Source organism: Chaetura pelagica, unplaced genomic scaffold (genome assembly GCF_000747805.2).
Source record: "Chaetura pelagica isolate M959 unplaced genomic scaffold, ChaPel_1.0 scaffold809, whole genome shotgun sequence".
Classification (NCBI taxonomy): domain Eukaryota; kingdom Metazoa; phylum Chordata; class Aves; order Apodiformes; family Apodidae; genus Chaetura; species Chaetura pelagica.
The window spans coordinates 106,040-115,234 of record NW_009954423.1 but is presented as its reverse complement, the minus strand read 5'-3'; the positions used below and the strand labels follow the sequence as shown (position 1 = coordinate 115,234).

The 9,195-nt window shown below is 39.2% G+C and overlaps 1 protein-coding gene across 1 annotated transcript in view; it reads right to left on the bottom strand.

Moving 5' to 3' along the window:
• PHF20 (PHD finger protein 20) overlaps window positions 1-9,195 on the bottom strand; it is a 57,702-nt gene that overhangs the window by 11,487 nt on the left and 37,020 nt on the right. The window contains exons 11-13 of the mRNA XM_010004470.1: window positions 6,003-6,101; window positions 4,046-4,207; window positions 1,775-1,944 (exon numbers count right to left, since the gene is read on the bottom strand). Coding sequence (XP_010002772.1) covers window positions 1,775-1,944; window positions 4,046-4,207; window positions 6,003-6,101 — 431 coding nt within the window. The remainder of the gene's footprint in view (window positions 1-1,774; window positions 1,945-4,045; window positions 4,208-6,002; window positions 6,102-9,195) is intronic.

Genomic DNA, 9,195 nt, shown 5'->3' with positions numbered 1-9,195 from the left:
AGCCTCCCTTGGACTCTCTCCAGTAGATCCCTGTCCCTCTTGAACTGGGGAGCCCAGAACTGGACACAACACTCCACCTTCTAGCAGAGCAAATCTCCATAAAATAGCATGGAAAGCCAAAAGAAACTACCCAGTAAACTTGGCCTTGAAGACAAAAATCAAACTTAGCTGCATTGGTCCTAATGAATTCATTAAAAATTAGGCTATTGATGTTCAGTGTAAAAAAGGTGTTTTCTACTGTCCTGCTGCAGAAGCCAAGAATTCTCCACACCACTGTTTTAACAGTGCATTCCCTCTTCTACTTAGTAGATTTTTCTAACTCCATTCAAACAATAAAGTCCATCAAAAAAGCAGCAGCAGCTGTGAGGTAGGTATAGACCAGCTTCTGTCTTTCCTCCTAGTTCCAAACACCAAAAAAGAAAGGCAGTTCCCAGGAACATGCTGGCACCTGTCTCAGTAAGGGGGTCTTGGAAAGTGGGATTCAAACCTCACCAAAATTAGCAACAGAATGCCTGGGAAAGTGAACTCTAAAGCTGCAGACGAGGCAGTAGGTTTGTGTCCCAGAAAAATATTTCTGAAGTCAGTATCATCCCCTTTCACAAATAAAACAACCTTCTCAAAAGAAGGCAATTATTGCCTTGCAATTTGCCATGAGCACAGCTGCCCTGTCCTATCCTATCCTGCTGTCCCTCTGAACTGAGGTGCCATAACAAGCACAAAGGTATCTAGAGAGGAAGGGTGGGAACCTCCTAAAAATAAAAAGGGGGAAAAATTAAAATAGAAACAACTCATTTTTTGAGACAAGCAACTATGATCTAGGTTCAAGAGCATCACACACTTCAGCTTCTGAATATGCTGCTTCTAAGCCTTGGGGGGAACCACCAAAGGGGACCATGCAGCTCACATAAGGAGCAGTGGCAAAATGAAGAAAAAAATGCTGAATAAGTTATTTATTTGGTATGTTTGACTTCACTATTCAAAATTAATAAGTTTCCTGATAATATACAAATGTCTAAAACAAAAATTAAACAGCCAGGGCTGTTCCCAAGAATTCCTAATTAAAAGCCAAGAGGCTTTTAACAACAGTTTTAAGTGGGAGAGATCACAGACACTGCTCTGGCAATTCTCTGTAAAGTTGGTTTAAAAAGCATACAAATATGGAGAATGGACAGAGAGCCTTATGCAGATCAGGGACTCTGATTTACAATCTACAAAAGAAGCTGCGAAATGGACCAATACAGCTCTGCTTCAAAACGAAAGACTTAAGTCATAGTGCTTTTTTGTTTATCCTATCTAGGGACTTGGATGTTTAAGTCAAGGTTCTTGCCAGGGCAGAGAAATGGCAGGACACCACATTCTTGTGGCAATGTTCTGAACATGCTCAGAATTACAGGAAAGCAATAAAGCCACTTGTTTTCAGTATGTATTCTCTAAATCTAGAAAGTGTTTTAATTTTTAGAAAAATGCAAATCCACAAGTGACAAGCCAATTGCCACTCGTTTGTATAGAATTGCTCCTTTTCCCCCACTTTCCTTTGATTAAAAAAAAACTGAAGATTTTTCACAAACTGTACCAGAAAGTAAAGTTTTGCACCTCTATCACAGCAGCTCTCACCCTGACAGGTTATCTTATATTAAATAAGGTTATTATTTCAGAGGACAACAATGGTTTATCTCATGTACAGAAGGTGCCTATGCACATTTCTGCAAAAACCTTTTCCACTAACACCATCCCCCATATTCACTGACATCTGCATTCACCCTCCACTTCATACCTGAATCATGAAGTCATTTTCTTCTTTGACTTCACAAACACACCGAACAATCTCAAAATCACTTTCTTCAGCTTCTTCATCAGGGTTTGTGGTTACATCCACATCCTGGCTGCAGTCATCATCACTCCAAAGGAAGCTATCCATAGATGACTCACTCAGGGTGTCATCCTCTGCACAAAAAGTAGTTAGATAAAATCCTAACTAATTACAAGAAGGTCAAGTAACTCTGAAGATTTCATCCTGGGTATACAGATGTACAGTTCTAAAAGCATGAGTTCACTGTGTAATTTAAGGAACATCACCATGTCATGGCATTATGAAGGATTTCATAATCTTATATAAGGATATATTAATGAGATATGTGGATATATTAATGAGAATATAAAATTTAATTTGTAGGAACTTTCAGTACATTTACTGAAGGTTCCTACAATTGAAGTTTTATATTCTCATTAACAGCTCCTTCAAAATATTCCAACTTAACAGCTTCTGCCATTAAAATTGTAGCCTCACCGTACATTGCCTCAAACCAAAGGCACAAAGTCTCTTTATACAAGCATGCATAATAAACAAAACCAGATTTATAAATTGTGGCTTGGTACTTTAAGTGTAAAGCACCCAAAAAGAAATGAGAGTTCTGTCTTAGGAACCATTTGATCTCACAAAGTCATGACTCCCTTACAGAAACATTCAGAGCTCAACACCGAATTTAATCCTGCTTCAGAAATTCTTTTCATTTAGACTCCAGTTGAGGACACACTTCTCAACTGAGGGGCAGGTACTCTTAAAAGAATGCTCCCAAGCTACTGAAAGCATTAATGCATCTCTGTGGGTTGAGTAAAACTGCCACAAAAATCTTTACTGAACAACATGCTAAACTGAGAAGCTTATCTCAATAATATGAATGCACCTACAACAACAGAAGAAAAGATTAAGTGCAGTAGAAACCAAAGAACCACTCTGTGGTACAAGCTAGATCTTTTGGAGAAACACCTGTTCTCTAATTTGAGGGGCTGAGAACACAAAGCATTAGTTAATTTTCATGTTTAAATGTTTGACTCTACCTCTGAGATGCCACACACTTCCCTGAAAGAAAGTAACAGGTCAGGCACCCTGCACTTCCATTCCTCACAAGAGTTTAATTATGACACAAGGTCTTATTTATGTATTTATATTTTTATTGTTATTACAAGTTTGGTGGATGAAAAAAAACAGCAAAGCAGTTGTGGAAAGGGTGAAATAAAACCACTTGCAATAGTTTTCATCTCTTCAATGTCTATGAACTGATGAAAAGAGGTCTGAGCAACTGATGACCAAGTTAGTAAGCTGTATGTTCTATGCTGGACACGCTCCAAAACCCCAACTGATCAGACTTGCAGAACAGGTTTTAAGACATTATCACCATCTGCACTTCAGTAGTTTTTAATGTTTCCTCTTTTCCCTATATAATGGAACTAAACAAAGTTAATTTTTTACATTTTGCCTAACACCAAACAATGGAACAGTTGTGTAAAAATAAAACCAAAGGGTCACCAGTGTATCTGTATGATCAGGAGTTTAAGGCCCCTGTACACAACCAGGCTGTCCCATTTCCCTCAAATCGGGGAGCTTTAGCAGAAAGAACACAATGTTTGCCTTCCTTTCTTATTGTACCAGCTGGTGACTATAAAGATGGATCAATATTAGAAGTTATGAAGCCTGGAACACAGCAGCCACATTTTTATGAGCTCTGTTTATGAAGCACTATGAAGACACTAATAAATAGATACACAAGAGCTTCTCACTGTTATGAAGCTCAGAAAGTCTTTATAAACATGTATCACATACTGTATCTGTACAACTACACATAACCACTGCCAGTGGCCTCTCAAATATAGCACACATACTGTATAAAACTTGAATAGCATCTGTTTTTAACTCTAAATAAGTTATTATTTGAAGAAACCTTAGGAAATATGAAAAATATAATTATTCAAGCCTGAGTGTTGTTATTATAAAGTTAATAGGGTGCTGCAAAAAGGTGCAAAATGAGTGAGTCTAAAATGAGGTCAACACTCTTAAAGCTTCTGTGAAGGTAAGCAGCAACATCAAACTCTGGCAAATGAACTGGGTTCAACTTCTCCAGGCAAGGGAAAGGACACGCAGTCCTGTGCAAGAACAGCCAAATTTGCATTATAAGAACCAGCTTTTGCACGTATTAGTGCAGTTCTGGTAATTAGTTACATTTACTGGTAATGAGAGAAGCAGGAAACCATGAGGAGAGTCACTTACCATGTGGTTTTGATCTCCCTCTGTGCTGTCTGGGATCAGAGCAGCGTAGCGCTGTGCTTGGGTGGGCAGATGATTTATTTGAAGATACACATTTTGTGACAACTGACTTTTCAGGAGAAAGCTCCAGCGAAATATCTGTGTTCTCTTCACTGCCAGAGTATTCTGTAAAATTACAGTAAGAGTTATTTGAAATCTGTGGTCAAGGAAAGTTGGCAGAAGCAAAATGAGCACCATGCATGCCCATAGCAGGCATGTGTAATTTACTGAGACAGTTCCCACTTCAAAATGCCAGGCATCTAAGACTACACTAGGCTGCTGAAAGATTTGCAAGCTTTCTAGAAGCAAGAAAGTTATTGTCTGGACCAGAAAAATCTAATGCAGCTCAGTCCCCCTTCACTGCTGATGTAAGAAAGGCTGAAAAAGCTGGTTACGTCAACCTAACTATTCTTCAGGCTGAGTATGTTCACAAATGCTTTTGCATTACAGGCACTTCCACACCAGCTGTGCCAGCTGGAGACCTCCTCCCACATGCCATATTATTCACATGGGCTTACACCCCTCCCCCCTCCCCACCCAAATCTCATAGACTCCAAGTGGACAGAGAGCATCTCTTCTCTTATTTTCCTGGTCTATGTATGGAACAGGATGCATGGGTGGAAATGCCCCAATCACAACCAAAAATGGACTGTATAAAACAGAGGCTGACTGCAATTACAAGCAGAACCCTCCAACCTGTTACCTGAAGAAAACATTCTTTGTTCCTGGACTGAAGAACCACAAGGGCAACATAAACAAGTCAAGTAACATTTTAAAACCCAAGGGTACAAGCAGTTTCTGGGTTCTATCTGTGCAACTACTGCGTAAGTTTACAAATTATACTTAGAAACTAACTAAAACGATTTGTTGCAGTACAACTCTGAGTCAGTCTGCTTGTAGTATTCTCTTCCCCTCTACCCTCTCATGACAGCTTGCTCATTCCTTAATGGAAGCAAACTAAAAGATCAGGTATTTTCTTTTGTCTCAGAAACTCCTCCACCAACTCTAGTTTAACAGAACGTGTGCCAGATCCATTTCTGCATGAAAGATCCTACACATCCATCAATGGCAGAGAAAGCTGCTGCTCTTGCTCTGCAAATATTTCACTAGAGAAATCTTTCAGAAGCAGCTGTGACCTTCCAAAGTGAAGAATCCAATCACCAATAACACCTGGGCCTATGTTTGAAGTTCAAAGTGCAACATGGCCCAAGGAAAGCACTCCCAAGCCTCTGTAGATTAAATCAACAGAAATGTTCCCACTACAATCCTATTATCATAGGTGGAACAACATGTTCTGAGACACAACTGAGGGACACAGCATGAGTTCAGATTTTAAATCAGGCTTTTGGTTCATCTCTCCAGATCTATCCTTTAGGAAAAAAATTTAGGATGTGACAGATTTAACAGAGCTCATTGTCACAGTCTCTGAAATCCCACACTAAGTGAAGATGTGAGAAATAATGAGGTTAACAGCAGAAAAAAAGGAGTCAGCATTTCCAAACTTGATCATTCCTGCAGGAACCCCAAAATTAACTCATAACTGAGCACATCTGGTATGTGTGGTACTTGGTAACAAATCAAGGGGATCTGCACTCTCTAACTGGGTAAAACTTGCATACAAGTTCACTTGTTAATGGAAAGGCCAGACTTAAAAGACTGAAACATGCATTTTGAAGTTCCATTTATTCTGTGCCACTACAAGCACTATCATAAGCCATCATCCAGCACTAATGATGCACCTCGAGCAGAAAATACATTATCTTGCCAACCCCAATTTAACAAGAACCACTTAATAAAATCAGAACTAACAGATCAATGAAGAAAGCAGTGTTACATGCAGTGCCCCTCAGAGTGCAACTGGGTAACAGGCAAAACAAAATGATGAAGCTGTTTTCCTCTACAGAAGAAAGAAGAGCTTTACCAGATTTAGTTCTCTTTTTCTTTTTTTTCTTTTTCTTTGACTTGGACCTTCCATAGTCTTTGGATTTTCTTTCTTTGTTCTTCTCATGTTCTTTAACAGCTGAAATTAGACAACACTCCAATTTAATTTTTCAGATATTTTTATATATATACGCACACCTATTTATTAATTAATTTCATTAAAGAACTCCATAATTTCTTTGGATAGTCAGTGCCAGTTCTCTGCAAAAAAAGAACAACAATTTTCAGCAGTCATCACTGGAATGGTCTGGTTTAAGTCCTAATTTGAATGTCCCACAACAAAATTACAGTAGCATGTGGGAGAAATCAAGTATACACCAATGCCCATTTACCACTTAAATGCTTCAGAGAGAACTAAATAAGAAAGTATTGCAGGATTTGTTATATCTACCTTCTCAGTTATTATGGCTGAACATTTCAGTAGCACTGTGACAGCAGTCTGACAAGAACAAAACTGCAACCCCCCCAAAATACAGTATAGTTCCTCAAATATTTGTTTTCATTGAAAATGGAGCAATAACTGGTTCAGTTAGCTTTAACTGCTGTTCTCTCACCATCTGTTCTCCATCCTATTTTTATGAGAATAAAAAAACCAAACACCTCCATAACTGTTGAATGATTGGGCAATGCTTTTCAATCAAATCTGTCCTCAAAGCATGCTTCCAGCACACCCTGCTCCAAGGTCAAGTGCACAAACCCTTGCTTTCCATATGCTAGAATCTGTTTACAACTCAAGTCTTTCAGATTCAGGTGTCTGCAGCAGAATTTGTAGATAGTTACACAGTTCATTAAGTAAGTTGTCATGCTTCAGCTGGGACTATATAGGTACAACCATAAAATCTACTATAGAAGGGTTCTTTGCATCTGAAAAGGGCTCTGCTCTCAGAGTGCTCAGCTGACCATGTTACTCTCCAGCCCATCCCAAAACTTATTTCAATTTCTGAGATTACCAGAAAAAGCAGCTAAAGATGCTCTATACTTTAAGGAATCTTTTCCTACAAAAGACATTTAAGAACCCTGGCTGGTCTGTAACCACTCATGAAGCAAACCAGTAGTACCAGTGTATGATGTTAACCCTTACCTACATGCCAACAGCAAACTCCCCAGTTCACCATCCAACACTCCATATTTACAGAACTTGCTGAGAAACAGGAAATCTCAGTCATGTGTTACCAGCTGTGATGGGCATGCAGGAGACATGCTCCCTAGCTCCTCCTCCTCAGAGTTTTCAGCTCTGTGCCCCCCTATCCTCTTAGTCCTTGTCTCCTGCTGCTTTGCCACTTGTGCTCCCCATTTGGCACATCACTAGTGGTGGCTGCTAGAACTGTCCCTGCCAGCAGCCACAGGAGCTGCTGCTGCTGAGTACAGGTGGCCAGACCAACTACATGTCCTTCAAAGGGAAGATGACTGGCAGAATAAAAGACAAATTTTATCCCCACTCCATTACCATTTATTTGGGTGTGTGTGTGTAAAAAGCAGGAAAAAGAGGTTTGTATTTAACTCTCAGCACAGTTTCCTACTTGCTTCTTACTTTCCTTGGCCACAGCTCCTAGTCCTCAAGTGCTCAGGATCCCTTGGGTGTAATTTCCTTCTCCCTGTTCATACACAGGGATGCAAGCAAGTTCTGCCATCTTAGTCTTCCATAAGGGCAAAGAGAATAATTGAAGCCAACACAGGAAAAATTTGCATCTTGGGAACTGAAATTTGCATGGTCAGATTGTTTATCTTAAAATATCTGAGAGCACAGAGTATGCTACTTCAGTCACTGTCAACATATCCAGGAGAAGTATGACAAAAAATTGTCACTTTGTTCCAAATGTTTTCCCCCTGAGCTTGCCAGCATGTCTTTTGAAAATCTGCAAACCAAGTCTTTGCAGATTTGTGTGCACAGCTATCTTCTTAACTGCACAACACAGCTAATGAAGGAATTATTTTTCTTAAAAAAAAAATCTGCAAGGAATATTATAGAAGTGACCTTTTAGAAGGGTATAAAACCCCCTTCTACTGCAGAGTCCTTTTATCTTAAATGCTTTCTTGTAAGCTCTCTGAAGTCTAACAAACTTGCGCTGAAGAAAGACCAGGTGGGGAGGCTACCCAGGTTAGGAGAATCCTCATACTCATCTGATCAAAGACAAACTGCCTTAGATAATCCTAGAAATTAATCACACTAGAAACACAGTTTTAAAAAGGAGTTTTTGGCAAAAATATTAAAATACCTAAGCCCTCTTGATTTCCTTGAGTGGCACAGAGGCTAATCAGGGACCAGGATGAGAGAGACTAATCAAGGAGCAGGATGAGTACTCAGTCACATCCTCCACCACCACTGTGAAAGCTTATTCTAATCTCTGTGTGCCACACTCTCAAACTAGAGATGTCCCCCAAGGCAGCCCTGTAAAGAGCCACTCAGATCTTCCTGCAAGGGAAGGCAGCAAAGGATGTCCAAGAATAAACAGAGGTGGTAAGTACTGACCAGCAAAACAACACAGAGACAGGCAAGTAAGGAGATCTTCTCAAAACTACCTTCAGAACAAAGATCATCTGTTACAGGTAGAATAGACTAAGCAGAGATATTTTTGTTTTCCTCATCACCATGACTCAGATTCTCACCACTTATCTGAAGGAAAGTGCTGATGACATAAATCTGGAAGTGTGTTGGAAATTATTTATATAGTGTTTATGGGTGTATATATATGTAATTACATTTATATTCTTTTTGTGTGTGTGTGTACCTGTATATCCCCACCCCCTGTATGGCTGTTACCCACCTATACTATAGTAGATTCCAGTATAAACAGGGTTGACACTATACCAATGAACAGCCAAAGCCATGAAGCTGTTCAGAGATGTTTAGCAGCAAGGAATCTTGACTACCAGAAGTAGTTAAATGCTTTTACAAAACAAAACTACAAAAGAGCAAACTAGGTAATCTTTCCTCTCCTTTTTTTTTTTTTCTTCTTTATTAAGTTTAGGTATCTCAACCAGTTCTGGATTACTTAAAATATTAAAAGCTTTGATCAAACAAGAGTTTAAGAGAAGTAAAACACATCTATCAAACAAGTAAGAATCTTTTCATGCCCTTAAGTACTTTAGCACTTTTTACATCTTAGAAATAATTACACACTGAGAAGATTAAAACTGCAACGCATATAGTAATAAAAGTGACAGATTTCCCT